The 25,680-nt window shown below is 44.8% G+C and overlaps 1 protein-coding gene across 3 annotated transcripts; it reads left to right on the top strand.

The window, feature by feature from the left end:
- Positions 1-1,293: 1,293 nt before the first annotated feature.
- LOC131665578 (LIM/homeobox protein Lhx9-like) lies at positions 1,294-25,292 on the top strand. Of its 3 annotated transcripts, none has more exons than XM_058937557.1 (6): positions 1,294-1,721; positions 9,098-9,437; positions 10,394-10,841; positions 18,732-19,270; positions 21,389-21,606; positions 23,879-25,292. In XM_058937557.1, exons 1-6 carry the CDS (start codon positions 1,674-1,676, stop codon positions 24,119-24,121), a joined length of 1,836 nt encoding a protein of 611 aa, XP_058793540.1. In that variant the 5' UTR covers positions 1,294-1,673; the 3' UTR covers positions 24,122-25,292. The 3 variants fall into 3 exon arrangements, with proteins under 3 accessions (XP_058793540.1, XP_058793542.1, XP_058793541.1); XM_058937559.1 differs by having other exon boundaries at positions 18,732-19,261; XM_058937558.1 differs by having other exon boundaries at positions 9,101-9,437.
- The last annotated feature ends 388 nt before the right edge of the window (positions 25,293-25,680 follow it).

Here is a 25,680-nt window from a genome sequence, read left to right on the forward strand (position 1 = left end):
TATTTGTTGGTTCAATTATATCGGGGCTCTCGTGTTATTTCTGTTGATCGGCCATTCTTGGAGCTGACTTTCTACTCCGACGTTGTTTGCAACGGTGGATTTTGTAGGGCTCCTTTTGTCGAAGAAACATTAGGAATAAGATGGAACATCTTCCAAAGAGACACGATATACTTAGAAATTTGTCCGTGTCTCAAATTAGAAATGGGCTAACAATATGAAACAGCTAACAACTTGTGTCTTTATGTAGAATGCAGGCACACATTTCAAAAACCATACATCTATGATGAAAAAGAAGAACATGTAGAAATTAACCCACGCGTTAAACAATGCTCACATTAATCCAGTAGCCTCGATACACAAATACATTCACTACACCTCACCCTTAATGCTCACAGTATTCGATGTATTTATACTATTAAAGGATTCCATACAAATATTCTTATGGAAATTCGAATGTCTGAATTCGATATATCGTATAACATGAAATTTGGATTTTCGTCTTGAATAGAACCAAAAAAACTCGAAGATCGACAGGAGCGCGAAACATGCCTATGATAGCTTACAACTTTGGCTGCTTGATTAGTGGATTAACTCACGGATCCAAAATATCAATGCAGTAACAACACACGGAGCAGTGCGGGCGAGCATTCGGACGAATTGCAGGCGCGCGTGAGCATCCGCCAATACAACTGATGAAGCTTACAAACGAGGATAGACTCTGGACTGTATAGGCGCGGTCGTTGTTTTTCTTGTTGTTTCGACTGAGCCGACGCGCGCGAGACGGTCGCTTGGTGCTGACGCGGGCGAGGCATGACGAATGCTCCCAACGATCGCAGTGCAACCCCATCGGCCAGCCACTGATCAGGCGGCGCGAAACTGAAAACAATTCGGTCGCGCTCTCAAAAAGAAAACGAAAATGCCGGGGAAAAGTCAATCTCCAGCTGTCGGCAATTCCTCCGCGCGCAACATCATCCCTCGACTCTCCCTCTATCCGAGGCGCTTTCACCTCGTCACTTATAATATCTAGTTGTCTTATTTCCCCCGCGCTCGGCGGACATCCACACACACGCTGGCGCGCGCGCGCGTCCCGATATCGGTATCCCCTTACCGTCTGGCAAAGGCCAAGTGGGCGGGACCCCGGGCGTCATAGTGGGGATGCGAGATCGACGCTCCACCCACCTGGCGCAGTCCGTGAAAGCTGACGTCCACGAGGTGTCGTTAGCGTCGCGTCGAAGGAGTTTCTTCCGAGGCTTCGCCCGGGCGTCCGGGCAGTGTTAGCTCTCACTCAGCCTCGCGGTTTCGCAGCGCGCGGGGCTTGAAGAGAGAGAGAGAGAGAGAGAGAGAGAGCCGACGACGACCAGTGCGTATCCGAGAGTTCTGCTGCTGTTTGTGTACGTACGCACAGGCACACGCACACTATAGCGATTCAGTGATGACGTTCCGCGGTGTGTAGTAACCATCGAAATGCAGTGAGTTGTGTCGTGCCGAGAGACATGAGATTGTGCTTTACATAGTCGCGGAGCAATAAGAGCCAGTCATACCTGGCGTCGGTTCGAAGTTGGAGCGTCGTTGCCAGCCTCGCCGGCGCAACAACATCCTCGTCGTCGTCGTCGTCGTCGTCGTCGTCGTCAGTGGCCGCGACTGCTGGCCCAAGCGTCCGAGCAGCCAACCTGATGGGAGTTTATGAGGAGCGCGCCCCTCCTAACACCGGCATGCACTGGGTGAGTTTCTTACCTCGTCCATTTGTCGCGTTGCACGTTTGCGCGCGCGCGACCAGCGCCAATTTCCTCTCGCCGAATGCAGCGTTGACCGTTCCCACGCGGCAATCCTTCGATCGTACAGATGCATTTTTATTTCTCTTCCCACTTCGTTGTCGAGTCGGTTGACTCACTCCGTCGTGATCTTCAATTACAAATCAATATTATACATTTGGTAGTAAAAACGAAGATTGAATCGTTACACGAGTGGACGAGAAAAAAGAGAAGCCCGTAAACGTTAGACTTGCATTCGATGTATATTAATGCCGTTCAATTTATATTGCACGGTTAGTGCAAGTGTGTGTCCGCGTGGCACGGTCATCGTGATAGAATCGCGCAGGTGCAGCAGCTGACGACGGCGACGACCACGAGTGCATGTGTGTACGTGCTTAATTCGAAAATGCTGTGCTCTACTTCTTTCTCTCCTTGCGTGTTGCGAGAAAAATGATCGTCCCTTTATTTATTTTTTTTTTTTTCGAGTTTGCGTACGTGCGAAAAAGCTCGCGCGCAATCTCAAGCGAGGAAAAACAAGATTCACGAATAATCGGCAACAAATGTGACACGGATCAACGAAAAAACCGTGGACTTAGTCCCCTTTATGTACACGAATAAACAACAATCTCCCGTAGTGTTTCGTATAATCGCGCTGTCTCTCTCTCTCTCTCTCTCTCTCTTCGGTCAATTTGAAGTCGATTAGTCTCTCTCCAGCTGATAAGACGACGGCGCGGCGCGTGCCCTCCTTGAACTCCCGGCGATCAAAAAAAAATCTTGGATGCATATATATGAGTGTGTGTGTGCACAGACTCGACGAAAGCGTCTAGAAATCCGCGTGTGACAAAATACTTGTCAATGGACGAGGCTTATATACACTCGCGCGTTTTCGCGATGGGCATGTGGCCAAGCTATTTCGAAGATAGCCCCGATAAATCTCTTTTCTATTCTCGTATTAGCGGCGATACTTTAAAAACGATTACCGCAAAATTGTCGCTCTGGCAAGTATAAAGCGAGCCACTCTCTCGTTCAACCGGAGCGAGAAAAAAAAGAAGCAGAAGAAGAGAAGAAGCAGCGCGATAGAGAGCGGAGAGTCTGCCGGCGATAGCTGCGCGGCCTGCTTGATTTATTGGTCCGACCGAGATATCCGTCGTCCCGCGAGAAAAGACCGCGGCTGAGAATTATGAGTTTCTTTTTTCCTTTTTGCAAAAGGGTCATCGAATTGTGTGCATTATTACTACGAGGTTTTTTTTGGAAAACATTTCGAAATTGAGAATAGGCCCCGATAAACCTTTGGCGAAAACATTCAAGTCTTATCGGAGAGCCATGTTTTCCTTTATTTACATTTTTGTTTGCTGCTATAAATAAAATTTTGTTGCGCGAAAGTAAAAAGCACAGCGCAACACTCAAAAGTCAAAACAAAATGCGTATAATCGCGAAAGTCTCGCGACACGAGATTCTTTCCATCTCTACTCACATGCTGCTTCATCAATTAATCGAAAGCTTTTCCAATTAAAATGCTGCAAAATTCTCTTTGTACGATGCGATACTTCAGAAATTGATCGCTTAAAATTAATTTATTGCTTCCGAGTCATCGTGAAAGAGAGACTAGCGAGCGACGACGATTCGCTGAAGATATTCGGAAAGATGAGGATCGAAAAAACTGCTAGATGCCTGTGTGTTAAAGTTGAAATCCAGAAAACCGCAAGCAAGTAAGTAAAGATCGCGGTTAGGCAGTCAAGCACCAAACGATACGCTTCTATCTATACTGTGTATGCGAGCTTGATCGTAGATAATGATGCTCTGGTTGAAGCCATACGATGAATATATCGAGGTGTTTTATACGAATTCGACATTCACATCTAAGCGCCTAGTTTGAAATCGAGGGCTGCCACGTTAATAGAACACACTTACGCAAAAGCTTAATTGACTAATAGCACCTGCCGGCGTTTTGATAAGCGTCGCTAAAACGTCAAACAATGTACGTGCTGCGCGCGCGCGTACATGTACACTAACATGCTCGGCGTATCCGCCGCCGGCACGAAAGTTGACACGCGAAAATTTCTCGCGTGACTGTTTCTCTATTCGCCTTTTTATTCTTTCACATTATTTATCACCGTGCGAATATCCCCCTGGCCGCACAATGACTATTATACGAATCAAGATTTTATGAGTTACGACTCTATTATATGCTGTCACTCCATTTTTCACTTGCGACTACGGCACAATTGAAGATATGCACGAGCGAGGTGCTCCGTGGACTGATAGTGTTTTTGTTCGCTCGTTGAGATACGCGCGAGATGGTGGATTTAGTGACTATACCGAACGAGCAACGTGGCAATGTCAATGCCACTTCCGTCGTCGCTGAAAAGTTCGTTGGCGCGGCGAAGGTAAAAATCGACTTTCTTGCGCAGACGACGAAAAATTGCGGATAGAAGAAAAAGGCGCAGACTACGTTTCTCGCAAATGAGGAATGTCACCGCGAAATGGATCTGGCCGTCTTCTCGTCGGGATGAAAAAAAAGAGAGAAAGAGAGAAAGAGAGAACCGATCTGGCGCGATCCAACGAAGCCGGTAATGCAATTAGAGTTGTTGGAAATTCGCTCGAGTTCTCGCGCGACGGGAAAACGCCTCTCTGGCTGTCCTTAAGAAAAGTCGCGTGTTGTGTGGATTGCGGCTCGCACGCTGTGCATACGTGTGTTTCGACTGGGAAGTAGGTTGCGCTTGTAGAAAAGCTTCTGTTCGTTACCAAATTCGTATTCCGAATAGTCGAAATTCTATACGAGTACTATAAAAATTTTCAGAGGGAATGTTACGACTGCAACACATTCCAGAACCAACAGCTATCATAAATAACGCGTTGAAAACCATGGAATGGCAGTGATATTCACTTTCATCCTTATCCGCAGTAAAATTTTCAATTTTGATCTTGCCGGCGGTGAAAAGCAGAGAAAAAGAACCAAGTTTGATATAATTTACGACTCTCGTTTATGAATAATTCATATACAAATAAATATAGGAACGGAAGACTATATTAAAAGTCAGGAATAAGAATCGAAATGCATATAGCGATTATTACGAGCGCTGGCCGCCTGCCGCCGCCGCCGAAGTAAAAGAGGATGCCGGCGACTGGCGCCGCTCTTCTCGCGCTCGTAAAGGTGTCTGCACAAGCCCATCTCTCCTTTGATAATCATTCTCGAGTGTATACGCGCGCATACTCAAGGTTAAACTATGTCAGATTTCCATGTTGCAATTTTCAAGTGCGAGAGAGAGACGAGCAATTGATAACGCATTCAAAGCGCGTACGAGCGGACGGTGTGCGCGCGTGTGGTGCTAGCTTTGAGATTCAATTTTTTCTTCTTCATTTTGCAGACTTTCTTTTAGCTGCATGGATCGTTATAATTTATTACGAAAAAAATTTGCATTTTATTACATTTCTTAGCAATTTTTCCAATGGAAACTTCAACGAAGATACTCGATGAATCAAGAATTGGTTTTTTATTGAGAAAAATAAATATTTATATGCATCTGAGAAGTTCTTTTACTGTTCGTTATCGAGAGTGAGCATTCCCTATTTTTCCTTTGTTCAGAAGTGTATAATATCACATATTTTAAGTGATCAATTGAAGCAGTAACTATCGAATACAAATTTTATAGCTGACAATTGTTCAGATGCCTTCAAAATATGCTTCGAGATATCTTCCTCATTTTTCGTCATTCCCGTATCCACAAAGAACAATAAATTCGAAAGCGCTTTAAAACAACTTACACTGACCGCGTGCAGAAACACATGAATCATTAATCACTACATATGAAAAATTCTGAAGCGACCTTAAGAATAAGAACAAGAAGAAGAGAAGCGCGTCGTCGTCGTCCGGCGGCCTTCGAGTAGGTTGCACACACGTACACACACAGCAGCGATGATTCTCAAAATTTACACATCTTTAATGCCCCCCCCCCCCCCGCTCGCCCTTCGCGGCACCCGAACCGCGAATAAAAAGATATGAATGTATATGACTTCTATTATTTTATCTTCTACAGCGGTTCATAAATTCGTATGATTTTTTTTCATCTTGCTCTGGTGGCTAATATTGACGACATACGTCGAATTAATTAAACAAACATACATGCGATTAAAAACAACGTCAACAAGCTTATATACGCCATGAAAAAAAATCGACACAAATATATATATGTATATGTGCAACTTGCGAATATCGCATGTAATTGCAGTGTTTTTCTTTGAATAATTATTTAATGAATTTATCGTGTTTTGCAAGCTGTAAATTTTACACGAAATAAAACCTTCAAGGATCGAAGCTCGTGCGAATTGCAATTAAACATCGCGTACGTGCGCGCGCGGGATGAGTAAATTGCGTAAGTGCGCGCGCCCTTTAATTGGACCCATATACGCGACAAGAGAGAAGCAGCCTGGAGTTGTACTACTAGTCGACTTTAAAATACGAGCGACTAAAGAGACGCTTCGAGAAGTGCGTGCATGAAGAAAACAAAGAATTGGATTGTCTTATCGAAGTTTGTGTAGGACGTGATCCTTTTGAATGTGTTGCAAAAGTTTGAGCTTTTAACACCTGGCAGTTCGTCGAAAATGCAGATGACGAATCGTGCATGTAGCTGAAAGTATTTGCAAAAGACTAAATTTGAATTTGTTACAGAAAGTAAAAACTATTTTAGTAATATTATGTCAGTTGAATATCAGTTCACACGCACTATATATACGCGACTTACATCTCTTATCTCTAAAACGCCACGTTTCTCTCTCTCTCTCTCTCTCTCTCTCTCTCTCTCTCTCTCTCTCTATATATATATATATATATATATCGTTCGATAAAACGGCGTATATATTGTAAGCATGTTTGTCAAACATTACATTTTAATTTAGCCTCCGTGAAGAGAAAAAATGGACATCGCTAAGCCTCGAGTATAAAACTATCCTCAACTCCCTGTGTACATAACAAAAGTGTACTCGCGATAAATTCCAAAAGCTAGTGCATGATTCTCTTTCGGGGCGACAAGGCGACACGCGAACGCTCTCCGGCAGCAGCACCTTAATTCAATTGCCTTTAAGGAAGAGAAAAAAATCGAATAAAATGGACAAGTACAAAATCGGCGCTTTCGGTCGCGCATGTCGAAAGCGTAATTCATTTCCTTTAGGGAAAGGAGGGAGAGAAATTTACGAGGCGGCCGGTAGCAACATCGTGTCGCTCTTCGGAAGCCGTAACACATCCACGTATATACCACCTTTCCCTAAAAACGCCTTCGTTTTATTATGCGACGACGTTGTGCGATAAAACGCCTACGCGACACTCAGCTTCTTCTCTCGTTTATTTATTTCTTTCTCTCTTTCTTTCTTTCTTTCTTTCTTTCTTTCTTTCTTTCTTTCTTTCTTTTCTGCTCGAAACTACGAGAGTGATAAATTTCGTTATGTTCCGCGCAGTGTGGGAATGTGAATTTTCGGTCACAATTTGACTACTTGCGCGACAGTATTATTCGTTACAGATCAACTTAACCAAGCTCTATACGTGTCGCTGTGTTGCCCGTTATCATTATCGGACGTGAATATGTAGTTGTATAGCGGGACGATAAGCCGAATGACTTTTCCGCCTATAAAACGAAAATTGTTCTGGACCTATACTTCGATAAGACTGCTGCAACATCCGGAAGAGTTAGAACGTTTTATAACAATTTTGCTTTTTTTTAACTTGATGCACGTTATCGTTTTGCGCAAGCGATATCCTGAAATGGTTCTCGTTCTTTTTCTTTCTCGGCTTGACCTCCTGTCGCAAGGCGCCGCACGACACTTTCTTGTGCAAGTTTCCGGCGAACGATATAGAAACTTGAACAGATTTCACGATGCATTGGTGCAACACGAACGAAGACCAAACTGAGAAATCCGTTTTTTTTTTCTTTTTTTCGTTCTAACATTTAGTAAAAAAAATTTTTCTTCTTCTTATGATAGTGATTGATGTGAACCCCGACGTCTTTGCTTCTGTTCCACCATTGGCTATACTATACATTTTTGTGCGAGCGCGCGTGTAGAGTGGGTTTAACCTTATAGGGCGCATGCGCGACACTTTTTCCCCCTTCGCGTGAAGCTTAGGACGCACAGGTAGTCGTGAGTGTGTGTGTGTGTGTGTGTGTCATCGGCAAGGCTGAGTCGTGTGAGAATTTTTTGGAGATGCTGCGGCATATTTCATTCATAAATATGAATGTTTCTTTTTTTCGGTGCGTTAATGATAGGTTAAGATTTATAATCATTAATACGATTTGACTGAAATGACCGTCATTTATTAGGAGGATTTTTTTTTCGTCGGTTGGTGTGTTTTCATCGAAGATCCTACAGATAGTCATCTGTATAATCGATCGTTCGGCAGTGATCAAAGCAAAGGAAATTACAAAGAGTAGGTCGTAAAAAGTGACTTCCGCATTATTCTTTTCAAATCAAAAACGTTATACTTCGACGATTAAAAAAATGAAATGACAAAGTAAATCGATATTGCTTTTGTGATATGACTTCCTGAGCCAATAACCCATCAATAAAACCAACATCATCATCGATCTGCCGCGCGACGAAAAAGTGCTACAACATAAGTAAAAACCACAGCGGCATCGTCGTCTTTCTCGCTCTTTCCTTCCTGTCTTTTTTGCATGCCAGCCAGCCAACCAACCAACCAACCAACCAACCAACCAACCAACCAACCAACCAACCAACCAACCAACCAACCAACCAACCAACCAACCAACCAACCACGATCATAGTCTGTCTCGCTCGAAAAATCTTTGGCGTAGAATATTTGTTAATCGGGTGTCGTTTGACCGGTTAATTTTCAGCGTCAAGAGACTTGGTCGTTTTCTTTCTTTGCCACGACTGAGCAGAGTCAAAAGAGAGATCGGTTATCGGGAGTGTAATGGAGACGGTTATCGGGTGCTTATCTATCGCGATTACGTGTGTTACTAGAAGTACGTGTTTATCTGCTGCTTGCTGCTGCTGCTGCAATTAAAGGATTCGTGGCTTTGATATACTAGCAACGACGACAACTTATACAATCTGGTAGTTTTGGTCTTACGAACTGGCAATAAGCTGTGCTCTTATCGGCCTGCGATCTTTTGCGAATTTGTTAACTACGCTATTCGATACGTGCCTAGTACACGATTACCAACAAATACGAGTTTGACGTAGCGCGACTGAAGACGACAACGGGATACTTGATAATGCTGAAAATGCGATGTTATCTTGGATTTTCGGTCGAACGACAGTCTGCCAGATTGACTCGAGGAATCGTCGAGAGAACAATGCAAAGGGACGAATAAAAGAAATGACGTTTGTTCCAGCAGCCGGCGAGCACGCAGGAGCGCGGCAGTGGATTATCTCTGAGCTGCCAAGGAGGTGGCGGTGGTGCTGGAGGCAATGGCGGCGGCACCGCGGGAGTAGTTGGTGGTCCGGAAGTCGCAGCCCGCGACCTAAGCCCATGCCTACCAGCCGCGATGGGTGATGCGGCCAGGCCAACAACTCTCACGTCCTCGTCGTCCAGTCCAACGCCAACCAACCAGCAACAACAGCAGCAACAACCTACCAATGTCATACATCATCACGAACACACGCATTGTGCTAATAACAATTGTTACGACGCTCCAACCCCGTATGACTCCAGGGACTTTGGCTCGCCAGGAGGTCAGTTGGTTTTTTCGATCGTAGCTTAAGCACAACGCTCCTGTGAATGTTTGCTCTTGATATGCTATTATAGGCTCTTGGGGATTTCGCGCGCGCTGGTTCATTCGCGCAGTGCCTGTGCGTGTGCCGTTGCACGTCTCAGCGCCAATCGGCTTCTTCCCTTTCATTTTGACGAAGATGCGAGCACGCCTGTGTGAAATAACAATGATTTTCGCGACGGCGCGTGCTTTGATTGAAATGGGGAAGTCGTAGTTACGACAAACCGCGTATCATCTGCAACTTATCTCGTACTTACGACAAAGAAATACTCGAATCGTTCGTTTCCGATTGATTCCCGTAATTTTGGTTGCGCCCGAAAAACGAAGAAGGAAAAAAATGTTGGCAAAAATAAAGAAAAATAAAACAAAGATTTCGTCGGGAATCATATCGAGAATGTTGGACCACCAAAATCGACGAAAGCAATGCATGTAACGAGGCGCATAGCATACGAAGCCCGGGAGTGATAATTGGTCGCGGCGGCAGTGCTACCCCCCGCGACGACGACGAGGACGACGATGGGCAAGGGACTCCACCACGGGAGGTCGAGATTTCACGCGTGTGCCGGCACCTCTCAGCACACCCCATGGGTATTCCGATTTTTTTCTCTCTCATCGGTTCTCATGAGAGAGTTTTTCTTGAATGTGCGATGGGTGGTTCCGAAGGAATTGGTTTTCAAGCACAGTAGGATTATGATGAGTTTCTCTCGCGGCACGCAGCATTCACTGACTTTCGGAGTATGAGTTTTGGCGGTGGCAATGCTTGAGAACTCTCGAGCTCATTAAGTGGTTAAGGCTGGAGGGAAGGGTGCTTTTGCACTTTCAATGACTTCCACTTTCGAGGGTGACTAATAGGCAGGAACGTTGCGTAAACTAGAATCAATTGAATAAATCGTTGGTCCGCTTCATTGTGATCCGCAGATGCATCCGAATACCGCAACAACAACTACGAGCATCCGAACGACTTGAGCATGCCAGCACACCACCATCATCACCATCACCACCACCACCACCACCACCATCAGCAAACGATCTTGCATCATGCGACGGATGGTTCAGTATCGCAGCAGCAGCAGCAGCAGCAGCAGCAGCAGCAGCAGCAGCAAGAGTCGATGCCAACAATACCGAAGCTGGAGCCGCCGTCGACGCCACCGTCGTCGCATCAAGAACACGAGCAGCACACATCAGGCCCGATCGTCGTATGTGCCGGCTGCGGACTCAAAATATCGGATAGGTTTTATCTTCAGGCCGTCGATAGGCGGTGGCATGCTTCTTGCCTACAGTGCTCCCATTGCAGACAAGGCTTGGACGGCGAGGTCACGTGTTTCAGCCGGGATGGCAATATCTACTGCAAGAAGGACTACTACAGGCGAGTGTTTTTTCCAGCAGATGCATGCGCAATTGGCGCGCGGAACGGAGCTACTTGCCGTCGAGAGCTTCTCCCGATAACGGATCGGCGCCGGCGCGCCGCCTCCGTCCGCGATTCTCTCACGTTTTGACCAGTTCCGCGTCGGTTCGTCAAACGGGTCGCAAATGAACCGCGGGCTCGTCGCCAGCTAGAAAAGACAGTCGCCAGGGCTCTGCATTAGCGGCGATCGCTGCGACCGAAGGTCAGCGAAATTGAGCTAATCAGGCAAAATAAACCGTCACGACATCGCTCGGACTCGCATTATTCCGAGTAATCAGCATCGGGACATCTGTAGCGGCGGCAGCGCGCGTACACGATTGTTTTATTATTGCCGCTCGTGATGGTCTTATTAATTTTCCTGGGAATCGTCGAATCGTGATCCGGGCCCCACACACGTACATACACTGCTCGGCTTTATTTCCTGCCTCACTTTACCCAGAGAGTCTAATGGTCACGACTCGGCCATTTACCTCCGGCGAAGCGCAGCGATAAAGAGTGAATCGACGTCGATCAAGGACACACTGTACGGGGCGGACGAGTACAGCGTATACTTAAAATGCACTTGTTCGACCCGACGAGACAGAGAGAGAGAGAGAGAGAGAGAGAGAGAGAGAGAGAGAGAGAGAGAGAGAGAGAGAGAGAGAGAGGCTTTTTCGTCTATTGTCTCGTGGATAGGAAACTTTCGCTATTACCGATTGGAGTAGGAGATTTTAGATGCTTCGGCTGGGTCGTGAGATTACAAGTCGTTGTTTGATTGGCCGACTAGTGAATCGATCGATTTGCAAATGAGAATGTTGAAGATGACTTATTTAGTGAAAAACGCGAGCTCAAATCCCAGTGATAAGTTCATTAGATGCAGATACAGATACAAGATAAAGTTCAAGTGACTAATTATACAGTTCGCAGGCCATTAAATTCAATATGAACTCGGTTCCATAAACAAACAATGCGATCTAGCACATAAAACAAAGAACTCGCGTATAATTTCCGTACTTATGGGCTTTAAAAGCAAGCCATAAAAAAATTATCGCACAACACGCGACTTTTAAATTTCTCCGACGCGCGCTTATAAACAAAAGAAGATTCTTTCCGGACGCGAAAGAAAAGGAAAGATAAGTACACACAGATATAAAGTTGCAGCGGTGAAGGTGTCATTTAGGCGACACATCCGCGCTGCGCGAGGATCGCGTGCAGATGCGTAACTATGATTCGCCCGCGCGGACGTCATTATATCGAAAACGAAAAAAATTGCCGACAATTGCGATTTGAGGTTGTATGCCGAATTAGCGGTTTCCAGGAGTGGATCTCCTTTTTTTTTTCCTTACCTAATGAGCATGCGGACACAAACCAACTTCCTTGCCCTTGGCGATAGCGTCTCGTTAGATCAATTGGCTGTGCGCAGGTATACGCGCGGTAGCTGCTCTTATTTTTTTGCTACCTTGAAATTTTGCCTGCCGCGTTTTTTCTTTTCTTTCGTTTTGTTTTTTTTGCACGCAATGCGATCCGCATGATTTCACTTGATTTTCTGCGCTTGCGAGGTTTCTTTGATGTTTATATATCACCCAGAAGGCAAAAGTGCACCGTAAAAGATTCTAGAAATCTTGGTCATTTGGCTGGGCTGCTGCAGTTTGTAGCTTCTGAAAGTTAATTGAGGGTTCAAGGAATTTCAATTACTTTAAACGCTATCTTTCATTCGCACTATACAGCACTTGCTCAAAAATCAAGTTAAATTAGAGTTTCCAGAGCAATTTTTGTCTACCAATTTCTGTAATAATTCAATCGTTTCTCTTGATGCAGTAGCCGAAGACGCGTTTTAAGTTTGAACAACCTTTGATAATCAAACTCACCGACTCTTCTAAGAATCGCACAATTTCACCGCATCGGTACATCCACCTAAGCAAGAAAAAACGAACGAGAGCCGATAGCCCATAAGTGTTTGTTTTGCAATACAAACAAACCGTCGCCAAGCGCAAGTAACGACCTTCCGAGTAGCGCAAAAAAAAAGAAAAAATCAGCGGCGGAGAGAAGAGCACTCGTCACCTTCGCGTGACGCCTCGGGGGCCGAGAAGGAGGTGGCTCGTAAAAATTGCCTGCGCGTGAAGATATCAAAGAGCGAGAGAGAGAGAGAGAGAGAGAGAGCGCGCGAGGCTTCTTCCTGGACTCTTTCTTTTCGCCACTGCCGAGAGAGGCTACGAGGCGTGTCCGATTCGCCGATGATACGCCGACGCCGCGTTAAATTGTATCTTAAAATTGAATTAGGGATGTGTGTTACCGTAGCTTCCCCCTTGTTCCCCACCTGCGCGCGGAAAAAGAACGAGGTCGACGTCATTTTTGTAATTGCATACTTTGAAAAATCTTGACTTCTCATCGGCCGCCGCGCGCGATTAAAGTTTCTCTCACGCGCGGCTTTGGAACCTCGGCGATCGCCGCTGGCCGCCAATAAAATTGACCTGTCAGCTGTTTGTCGCGGACGCGCGCGCACGCGAGTCTAATACCACGCCGAGGAATAATCAATGAGCTTTTCACCTCATTATCGCGATCGCATAGCATACAAATTGTGCATCACGTAAGCGACAAAGTTACAGGTGAACATTTCATCGAACAGTTTTTTTTCGCGCATGCTCAATTAGATCGTAAATAAGCGTCAGCGAGTAATTGTCAGGCAGGCATCGATATCAGTTACGTGAATACAGCTGCTTCTGATTAGATATCGCGCGTATGTATTTATCGGCAGTCGATCGCCATGAAAATGTTGATGCAACAGCGCGGCGGCAGCCTATGGATTTACGAGGCTGCTCGCTCGAGCCGTAAATTTCTGCAATGCTAATTGTTCCTTAATTAGATTGCGCAAAAGCGTTGATATAATTACAGGGCGATTTGTTTGAATTTATGCCGATAGTCATTTTCGCGTGTCGATGACATCCAGCCGAGGTGCTGAATAAAATCACGCTTGATTGCTTGTACGTTACAAGTTTATGACACAATCTGAAAATTCTACGAGAGAGCGGCGGGGAATTAATTTATTTTAATTAAGTGCGTAAATTCGCCGGCGCGTGCGACCAAAACAGTTATAGCGCTCGTACCTCACTTACAATTCCGCATAGTATTTCGCTTAGCTATTCTCGGAATAAAAGGCAATAAACATTTTTGTGAAAACTAGATGCTGCGCGATCCATCTCTCGCATATCGCAACTTGGTGATGTACGCGCGGACGTTTGTCAGGCAAGCCAGGCGCATCTTAATTATGAGCGTTTAAATTATAGTCTCGCGGTCCTACTGCTGCGATATACTAAAAGCAAGCGCCCGTTGAAATATTTTGCCTGTGCACCACCACGGAGATGCTTATGGCTCAATTACCAGCTTTGCGAGAGAGAAGGAGAGGCGCTGACGCGCTGTAGTAGTCATCCTTCGTTTGACGCCGACGAAGTCGTGTTTTCTTCTTTTTATCGCACGCGCCGCGGCGAGAGAGAGAGAGAGAGAGAGCGAGAGCAAGAGGCTTTGTCGAGTGAAACTGACTTTAATTGCTTCGCCACGGTAAAGTTTTAAATCTTGGAATGTTATGAAAAGTAACAATTCATTGTTGAACAGCGAATCTCAGGGCATTATTTCCAAAAGTGCTGCAAAAGTGATGAACGCTCGAGAGGGGATTAGCCTTGCGGAGATCCTGGGACAACGATAAGACGAACGAGAGCATTTGTAGCGCGTGACACCTGCACGCGATACTTTATATATCATTACGCGTACACGCCTTCGCGCACAAAGAAAGCCTCGAGATAAGAGACGACGATGGAGGAAAGCAAGCGAGCCGAGGGAAGGAATTGTGCATATTTTTTTTTTTTTTGCTCCTCTCTTTTTCGAGCCAAGTCGATCAACGCGCGCGTCGATTCACTCCCGCGAGCCGCTTATCAAGCAGACACGCCAAGGCTTCGAGATTTTCGTAAATCAAACTGTGTCGCTGCTACTGGATAACTTTTTCTCTCGTGGCGTATGCAGCCCGACAAGAGAAGAATCTCGCGCGCGTGTGCGTATAATTTCAAGGCCGTCGAGATTGGCCTGGCAGATAATATTCGCGAAAGAGAGTTAGTGCAGTGTACACATGCGAAGTGAATTTTTTGTTCTCTCTCTCTCTCTCTCTCGTGCGCGCGCGCGCGAGAGAAAAATTTATTGCCCCGAGATCGTTATGTCGGCTGATAAGGGCGCTGGATTAAAAGGAGAGCTACGATTTTGTAAAATGAAAACGCTCCTGCAAAGGGAAAAAATTAATCGAAAACGACAGAAAGAATTTTTACTGCGCGCGCAAGGAGTCCGGCCAAAAACTCGTAAACGTCCGGCGGGCTTACGATTTTCATTAAACGCATGACATACACCCCATTTTCTCTCGGCAGGCGAGCTGCGCGCCCGGCTTCTTATACGACGTCGCAAATCGCTCTAGAAAAAAAAAAAAAAAAGAAGGCGTGATTGACGCCCGCTGAGAACAAAAATTGCAGAGCTCGGAATGTTCAGAGATGTTTCCAGATTTCGTCATGTATAAAATCAAAAAATATTCTCGAGAAAAAAAAAAAAAAGTAGTCGAGAAAAGAAAGTGAGAAAATACGAGGGTATATACGCGGACGGTGGTGGTGGTGGTGGTGGTGGTGGTTGGGATAAAAGCGGATTCGGGGTATACACAACGCCAGCAGGGGTCCAGAGAGAGTCGTGTGTCCGAGTGTCACCGCATAAAGCATGCCATGCCAACCTACCTTCCAAGAGAACGCGGGTGTCGGGTTTCTGTTGCTGCCCGGATTAAGTCTTCTTCTTCCTACTATGTTGCTACTCTATACTGCCGAGACTTTGTCTTCTTGCCATCGTTGTTGTTGCGATTTTGCGAAAGATTGCGCTGATGATCTTAGATTTCAAAGTCGTAAAACATCGGAAAACGAGCAAGAGCTCCAATCCCCGTTCGAGCCTTCCCTGGCAGAAAAAAATAACGCTACAAAAATGTTATTCACAAATATTTAGCGTTTCACAATTTTGCACACTTTGGTTCTTGGACGGAAAAACTTTGTCCATCGATCGATCCTTTTTTAAATATCATCCGATATTATTTTAATCCGTTTCCATTTCAATAACTCTAATAACTTAGCTCAGACATACATTTTGCATTTGAAAAAAACAAAGATATGATAAAATGTAAAGGACATAAGCTCGTCACCTCATACAATAGCTTCACGCGAGGTTTTTCTATATAAGATTCATGAAAAACTAAGTTTACAAACCAAAATTCATAAAAATCAAACCGTACAATATTTATCAATCTTACGCTTTCGGAAAAGAAAAAAAGCAGTCGATAAAGTTTTCATTTTAAAAACCAACGAAATATAAAAATTGCGAGGAATAACGAAAAATGCTGCAATAACTTGCATTTTCTACACTGTTCTCAAAACAATAGGCAACGAAAAATGACGAAAATCACAACTACACGCAGTTTTTCAATCTTACGATCTTACATCTTCTGAAAAAGAAGGAAAAAATGCAAATTGCTGGCTGATTCTCCGACGGGACTGCGCGTGGGACAACCGCATTACACGCGCGCGCGCACTGCTTTTGCAAAACCTCGCTCTATGGCGGCATTAATCTAGATTACGGCATTGAGTTACTCGCCGCCATTACTCATGCGATGCGCTTGCTCCCTTGCGAGAACTGCTTTTATTAAAATTTTTAAGCACGCGTACGCGCATGCACACACACACACACACACACATACATACACACGAGCCCTGATGTATGGCGGTGACGATTGTTGCCTACGCGATAAATAACAAGCCGAGAAATTTGTCTCGATCTACCAAAAGAACAGCACATTTGCATTCTCGCTTAAAGCGCGATGAAATATTCGAATTGCCGATCCTCCCAAGATGATAGATGCCTTTACATTTCACTGAACGACTCTATCGAGTCTAAACGCCGTTTCTCATTTTATTTGTTATTCTCCGCTATATATTACCGCAATTCGAGTAAAATATTTCGTAACGGCACGCGTGCTCAATATTGGATAACGATGCCGTAAGTAACAAAAGGCAAAGCTGAAAATTGTGCGCTCGCGCACGGGGCATCTCTCTCTCTCTCTCTCTCTCTCACCCGCAGAGCTTTACATTCGATCTGGCACCATATGCGTTTTTGGGGGATCTATATTATTCAAGCGTTTTTCACTGACAAAAGGGAAGCCGAGGAGATTTTATGGGCGTTGCACGGTTCTCTCTCTCTCTCGCGCGCGCGTTTATTGTCGATCACTGCAAATATTTAACACCTATACGTGTGTATAGAGGCTCTGTTCCCACCTTTTTTCACAGCATTACGTCCCTGACGACGAAATGCAGGGGTAATTGCGTCGTCGCTTCTCGGATACTGATTTTCGAGTTAAACGTTGCGTTTAAAATGGAATTGCCTTTGTTCATTGCAAAATTGCTTCATCAGATTCCCAGTAAATTGCATTTTATAGAAACATCAGAAATAGACTAATACTTCAACCTCATGTAGAGGTGCAAAGCAGTGATCCGTAAATAATCTATATTTCAACGCGAATAAGTCTATTTTGATCTCGCCGAAATTCCATAGTACCTCACCACAAAATCCAACAAAGAGGGTGCAAACATTGCATGAAAATCCAATGATCCGAAAAAAATTCCCTCGCGCGCTTGAAGCGCAACCGAAGCGTAAAATCATCCAGTTCTTTTTTTTCCAAAAACCCCGTAACCAAGAACGTAAAAGACATTTTCCACGGCACAAGTGTTTAGTCCTCAATTACGTCGCACCACCGCCACGGGATATAGGCATGAGAAAGGGGTGTGTGTGTGCGCGTGCGTTTTTTAGCTTTGCGGGGCGCATTTATTAATATCATCGCTATATTCCCACACTGTTAGAGAGAGAGAGAGAGAGAGAGAGAGAGAGAGAGAGAGAGAGAGCGGTCGCTGTTTTTTCTCAGGCAAGCGTGCGCGATTATTGTTATATTCTGGGAGATAATTAAATGTTGAGACGGGAGCTCTGCAGTTTCCGTGTGAGAGACGCCTGCACTCGCTTTGGGAAATATGGCAGTTTTGATGATTTATCTTTTGGAATGCATCCAAATTCGATATTTCGCTTTTGTTGAATCAAATAAACTCTGCACACCAGCGCGATTTGTTATTCCCAGAGCTCAATTATAAAAGTCAAAGTTTCTAAAGTCGTACATTTCAACAACATTAAAAAAAGAATTGCAGCTGATAGTTAGCATCACTCTCCTGGCTGTGAACATCCGGTGTGTACATGTGTGTGTGTATGTGTGTGTGTGTGTGTGTGTGTGCCGTAGCAGATTATTGAGTCTTGGTAGCAATATATTTGGAAGGGAGAGATTGCGGCCTGAGTAGAGAAGAGAGAACTGGTAGTCACGGCGAGGGAGATATCGGCAAGCGATAGCAGCAGCAGTATTCGCACAGCACGCCCAACGTAATGGAAGACTGCTGGGTGCCGTTAATGCAGTAGCGATGTCAGACTGCATTTACATATTTCTTAAGCCGCAGAGAGAGAGAGAGAGAGAGAGAGAGAGAGACTTGATATCAGATGCGTAAATAAAAAAAATACATTCGGATTTATATATATACCATACGCGATTATTGTCGGACATGTCGGTAATTATTCGTTGGTTTTCATTAATTCAGCGAAGCGCGCGCGATGAGATTTGCTTCAATATATTTTAATTTATATCGACGATAAACGAAATCTTTCGTTTATGGCTGTTAGTTATACGCATACGTGTCATCGTGCGATGATTTATACATTCGCATTGTTCGATCGTACAATAAACTAATGAATCTTTACGCTTCTTTCTGTTCACAGGATGTTCGGGAGCATGAAACGTTGCGCGCGTTGTCAAGCGGCGATTCTCGCCTCGGAATTGGTAATGCGAGCACGAGAATTAGTCTTTCACGTGCGTTGTTTCTCGTGTGCAGCATGTTCGGTACCATTGACCAAAGGTGATCACTTTGGCATGAGAGACGGCGCGGTACTTTGCCGCATGCATTACGAGATGGGTGGTGGCAATGGCGGCGCCGGTGCTGGCGGTGAACCTCAAAGTCCACCGTGCCAAGTTTATCCAGCTGGACCACACTATCAAACGCAAAGCTTTCCATCGCCTGAATTTCATATGCATCATTTGCAACCACCACCACCAAGACCTGCGCAATCGAGTCCAGTGCCAGTCGTGACGAATGTCGTCGAACCATCTGTCGTAGTGGGTTCGCCACCGAAAATGGTTACGCCGTATTTCAATGGTGCTTCACCGGTTAATGTTGCACCTGCACCAAGACAGAAAGGCAGACCGAGGAAAAGGAAACCTAAGGATCTTGAGGCTATGGCTAGTAGCCTTGGTGAGTCGTGTTAGTATGCAAAGTTTTTTTATTATCTTCTCGTTTGCTTATTAAAATCGGAAAAACACTTAAAAAAAGTATCACAAATGCAGAATGTTTTTCTGTTCGTAGTAGTAATTTAACCAGTTGTGTTTCAATAATATCTTAAATAAATTTATTCTTTTATTATCGTTGCGTTTCTCAGAGACGACTTTCCTTTCGCTTTTTGAGAGCACAGTTCAGTTTTATTATTTTCAAAATTGAAAGGATGTTGACACAGTCATTGAAATTTTAACATTTTTCCACATTTCAAATACTACAAAACTTGTCGGACAATTTTTCTGTCTTTCCCGAGAAAAAAATCAAACGCGATCGTAGTATATATCATTTCGTCCGACATATAAGCATTCAAACCTCACATTTCGCGTACGTATACATTTACCCGAGTGCATATCATTAGATCGCAAGTAGCTGATAATCGCGTCAAGCCTCGTCGAGAGACACGCGAAATTAAATTATGTAAACAGTGACAGAATGGGCATCGCGTATATAGACACAAAAAAGGAGACATTAGAAAAATTCGAGCGAAACGAAGGTTTGCACTGGCGAGTAAATTATGCCTTCTTTTACTCCCCTCGAGCATGTGCGTGCGGGCATGAAAATAAGAAAAACGCTGCTCCAGGCGAGAATTTAAGAGCGCACCGAATAAAACGAAATCGGCAGGAATCGCGGATTTTTCGCGCACTGCGAAATTCTTCGCGTGTCGCTCAACTTTCCCGAGGCCCTTCAAATGCGAATTTTTCATCTCAACTCCAGAACCAAAATATTCTGGAAAAAGAGGGGGAGTCGCAGAGAATGAGAGATCCAGATCAGCCGCCGTCGTGTGCCGTGTGATTTACGAAGGTGCGTGGGCGTGCACCGCTTGCCACTGGGACTCACTCTCTCTCCGATAAAATTTGTCCGGTCGCAGCGTATAAATCCGGTATACGCGTAGGCCGTTTGTACACACACAGTCACACACAGGTGATCTCTTCTTGCTTCGCTTTCCGCCCTGCAATCCTTTCAGCGTGGGAACGTTCCGTATTACACCGCGCGCCAGTTGCGCACATCTTTTTTTCGGCCTTCGTTTTGACAACAGTGTTTAGTTGTGGATTTGACGCACAGCTGGAGTCCTACGCGATTTTCCAACTTCAGCCGATGAGAATTGGCATCAACAGTGCTTTTCTATTCGTGAATCGTTCGACGATTTCATTTGACGAACTAGTAAAAATAATTACACATCGCTCGACGAAACCGACTGAGATTTTGTTTTTTTTTTGAAAATCATGTATACTTTACTCAGCGATAAGCAAAAGCTCTGGAAAAGAAACTGATATTATCCCCGACGTGACTATCATCCGAATGAAGAAAATACCTCGGAGGAATAAAAATTTTCCGAATTCCACGGACGACGAAAAACACGAGGAGGGAAAAACTCATACGTACGCACGCGTCCGCACAGTGAGGTCTGCAGCGCGATGTGCGCGGCGCACCTGCCGTCGTCCTAAATCAAAGCGTGAAACAGATATACACCGCGAGATAGAAAGCTTAGAAGTGCCACCGGCGACGGGCATTTTTCAACTGATTCTCAGCAGATAAAAAGCCTCCCAGTCCAGTAGTATGTCGGCTTCCATCTGTGTATAGGCACTTTCTTGTCGTTTGTCATGCGGCGATCGCTCAATTATACATACGACGCGTTTGTCGACAAGTGCAAAAAGAGCGGAAGGCTGTTAATTGCCATGAAACGGTTTAATTCGTCAAATGCTGTTAGAGACGTGTCCCTTTGCATTCCTTCCGAAGGCGAAAGAGAATCTGAAATATATCGACTGGGCGAAAGAACGCGCCTCTCATAAATGATTCAACGCCGCGGAGATCTCGATCGGCGACAATGCTCGTGCACTCGCGCGCCACACACAATGAGTGTACCGATGGCAATTATCGACGAGAGCTCGCGTGGCTAAAGACCATTTGCCTTTCCTAGAGCTAGCTGTAATTGCTCTTGTAGAACCTCGACGGCTAATGAACCGCGGCGATACGCATCGCGAAAGGAAAAAGAGCCTAGATTTTCACTCATTTGTTTTCTTTTCGCTTTTACCTTTGTCGCTACAGATCTGAACGCTGACTACATCGACATGCCGTTCGGACGCGGTGGTCCAGGCACCCCAGGCATGCCCGGCTCCAACAGTCGAACAAAGAGGATGCGCACGAGTTTCAAGCATCACCAGCTCAGGACCATGAAGAGTTACTTCGCGATCAATCACAACCCCGATGCCAAGGATCTCAAGCAACTGTCGCAGAAAACTGGTCTGCCCAAGAGAGTGCTGCAGGTCAGTTGATCGCCGTCGGAAGTGAGGCGCGCCGCCGATAGGACTTTGGCATCGACGCGCCGCGCATTTCCCGCCGGCCGACGACGTTAACGAACGCGCTTGATTAGAAAGCCCCAAAGCGTCGCGTCGGCCATCCCTCGCTCGGCGCGAACAAAAAATAAAGCCCGGCGACTTTTCACTCGAATTATATATACACGGCTCGCTCGCTCGCCCGTACGACGCGCGACCGACGGCTAAGAAATATTCGACGCTAGTATATATACGCTCCGGCCTCCAATTAGCGTTGCTGCTGCTGCCGCCTGTGTTCAGCTTGCCGTGGCCCTTTTTCTCGCCCCGACGATATTTCCGTCGACGCCGTAGCACTTCGTCAATCCGTGCCCGCGCGTTCACGCATAAATCACCCAATGCTGCACTCTCTCCGTCTTTTTTCTCTTCTCCTTCTTCTTCTTTTCCGGAGAGAGAGAGAGAGTTTGCCCCAATTATCCTGCGCGCGAGGGCAACGTCGCTGATTGCGCGCTGAGCAACTTCAAAGTCTGAGGCTGTGCTTTTTCTGCGCTCTAGCCAAGCGATCTTGCTAGAGATTTTGGTTTATTGACGGAGGACCTTCTCGATGGCAACTATATTTCGACGAGGTTGAATGAATTTTACCGAATGCTATTGTCAAAATTAAATGAACTCAACTGGAACAAATTCATTCGTTCTCGGTTTGAAAAAGAACGCACTTTAGCTATACATAGCCTACAATGCCATAATTCTGAAGAAATAGTGGCAGCTTCGTTATATCTCCCTGTCGATCCAAGTGGTATTTTTAAGAAATCAAAAACAAAGTATTAGTTTCGTAAAACTAATTAAATTATTCGCGGAACTTGCCATTACATGCCAGCATTTCATCTCGACATTAGCTAATAACAAATTCTATAGTCGCAACAATGCAGCAGCAGAAAAAGAAAATGGTGCTGATTGCGTATATGAGTTTCTAATGTATCCGCCATCGCGGCGACATATCGCACTGGACAAAAACATATCTGCACGGCACTTGCCCCGCAGGCCCTTACATAAATGCTCCATTGGGTTTTGCTGCGGTTCGCGTCATCCCCATCATAACCCGCGCTCGCGGTGGAATCCAGTCTCGAGCGCGCTCGCGACTGGTTTCTTTTGGATTGGCGGAATGCCCTCGTTGTTTTTCGCCGCTGGAAAGAGACAGAGAAGGGACTTGACCAATCGGCTTTTATTGTCCGCGCGTGACCGGCATCTGTGCCGCTGTAGCGCGCGTACATGTACGCCGCGGCGATTGCGATGCCGTATTGCTCGATGATTTGTGGGAATCGATGACGATTTCGAAATGCCCAAGCTGCGCGCGGCTCACTCCCGACGCCGTGGAACTTGACTGCCGTCGTTCGCCCGCGCAACAATTATCGAAACCGAGTCTTCCTCGGTTTCCCAGTGAAACGTGTTCCCACATAAACTTCGCCACACTCGCTCGCGCAACTCCGCCGAAAAGAAAAAAAGAAAAAAGGCGAAATGCGAAAAATCGAAGCAAAACGGCCAAGAAAGAGGGACGAAAAAACTTGGCGGAGAGAAGGGCCATTGTATTCGTTTCGTCGCGAAAGAGAGTATATATACGCCATCTTGCCTGATATTGATCGCAGCAGCAGCAGCAGCTCTCGCGGCGCGTTTTCTCTCTCTCTCTCTCTCTCTCTATCTCTCTCTCCTTCCTTCTCCTTCTCCTCCCTTGTACGTGTACGCGACTTTGGCTATTGTACGGCTTTTTTCCAAAGCTTTTTTCTCTGCAATCGAATTCTTTTCACAGTAAAGTTTCTATCTTCCGTTTCAATATACAAAGGGGAGATCGAAAATATATACTTTGATGCGAGGGAGGAGCTCGTGCGGTGTAGTATCTCTCTCGCGCAAAATGGCGACCCTCCTGGTGTTACACACGCGCGCCGGAATCGAAGCCGTGCGCCGTGATGGAACAATGCCTTTTGCGATAAGATATGATACTTTTGTATTGCCGCGGATTTGCATATCCACGGACAGTCGATTTTTGCGTAAAGCTCTCTACTTCCTTTATTTTTACCTGCGGTTATCGCGCCAGATTTTTCTGCTTCAGAGGCTGTGAAAAAACGGTCACGGGGTTTCTGTTCAGCTGCATTCGATTGTTGTAAAAGGAGGTTGCACGCGATTATCGATTTTTCGATCTCGCGCTCAATTCACATGGATACTTTGGATTGGCAGAGCTAAAGAGAAAATTTTACTCATTTATTGTTCTCAGGTCTGGTTCCAAAATGCTCGAGCAAAGTGGCGACGCATGGTACTAAAGCAAGAAGGCAAATCCGACAAATGTGGTCCTGGAGGCGGTTTAGGTCCAAGCGGCATGGACTCGTCAGGTCTAAGTGAATTGGAACTCTATGGCGGTGGATCTGGTGGTGGTGGTGGCCCACCTATGAGTCCACCATTTGGTGTTCTTGGCGGTCCTCATAGTCCCTCGTCACTTGGTTCACTCGACTGCGCGTGATCGAGAACCGTTTGATCCTAAAAAGGCAAAATACTGTTGCTCTCTTTTCTTTAATTAGCGGCTGATTTAGATATACTTTTTGGCCGTCAGCTGAGTTGTGATAAACGGATGTTGTTACTTTTTTTATGTCGATCAAAATTATCAATTGCTTCGGTTGTGTATGACGTGTGTTATTTCTGATTTGCATGAGAAATCTGAGAAAAGTGATTAGACTATTTTTTTTATTTGAAATATCGATATGCCCTGACATCACGTGATCGTTGCGCGAAACGAATCATTGTATAAAAAAAGCTAACCTTGAGGCATTGTACTATATATAATAAATACATACAAGCACACACACACACACACACACACAATTGTATTTGAAGTATGCGAACGATGTCGAGTGTATTTATTACTTATTAGCGAAGAATGTACAGTTGATGATGCGACATCCAGTATGGACAAACAAAAAAAAGTAAACCTGATGTATATACTGGGTAAGTTCAAGAATTGAAGAACCTCCCATTTTTACCGTCTCAAAGAGACTGAGAACAAAAACAAATACGTTGAATTTTAAGGTTTATAAGAGAGCGACGAAAATACCCAGTGAAATTTATTAATTTGTAGATTTATTCTCAAGTGACACTATATAAATATATATTTATGATCGGTCACTCGTGAATGTCGTTAGGTAATTATTAATAAATAATCGATCGACTATTCAATAGCAAATTATCTTTTTAATTCTATATCTATGATTACCTAAGGACATTTACGACTACCGCACTGCGTGTACATAGTAAAAAAACAATAAAGTAATACAACTAATTGATTATAGAAAATAAAACACTTTTAGGAATAGGGTGAGAAGACGGAGGTGAAGAAATAATAACGTTCCTCTTGACTGTCGGTCATCGTGTTAGTTTTTTTTAAAATTTTTTTCTCAGCGTGGCCGAATGTTAGGGATTTAGCGATATTCTCGTTCTAGTGAAGGTAAACCCTTGCAATTTAAGTTTTAATTGTTAATAACCCCCTCAACGTCCTATTCCATGTCTCCATGTAAAGAAATGTAAAAACGCAAACGACAGTTGTTTTACCGTTTTTCATCGCCGCCAAGAAAAAGAATTTTTTGCTCACAGAATAATATGTTTCTTCTCTCGTATTCTACTTTTTACTTTTCGTCAAATATATTTTCACAATCATACATGAAAATTGTGTATCTTTATTTTACAATAGTTGACCTATGCATATCCCGTTTATCAGTTTGTAAGTTCTCACAATCAAGATTGAAAAAAAAAACCTTCGAACATATTCGATTTTGACTGAGTGAAGCGCCCTTAAGACCGACGTCCAAAAGTAAACTCAATCAATCCGAAAATTCTCAGTCCACCTGCTTTAGAAAGTATCCTTTTGATTTTTGCAATAAAAAATTTCATAGCCAACACCGCCGCATGCTCCAATTCCTTACCGCAGCCATACATTGTGCAACCAATGAATTTTCCCACATACACGCACACAGAAGCGATATCTTTCTCGCCACTTTCAGCAAGCAAGTAGGAGAAAACGAAAGAGCA

The sequence above is a fragment of the Phymastichus coffea genome, unplaced genomic scaffold (genome assembly GCF_024137745.1).
Source record: "Phymastichus coffea isolate CEN01 unplaced genomic scaffold, Cenicafe_Pcof_1.1 PCOF00053, whole genome shotgun sequence".
Lineage (NCBI taxonomy): Eukaryota > Metazoa > Arthropoda > Insecta > Hymenoptera > Eulophidae > Phymastichus > Phymastichus coffea.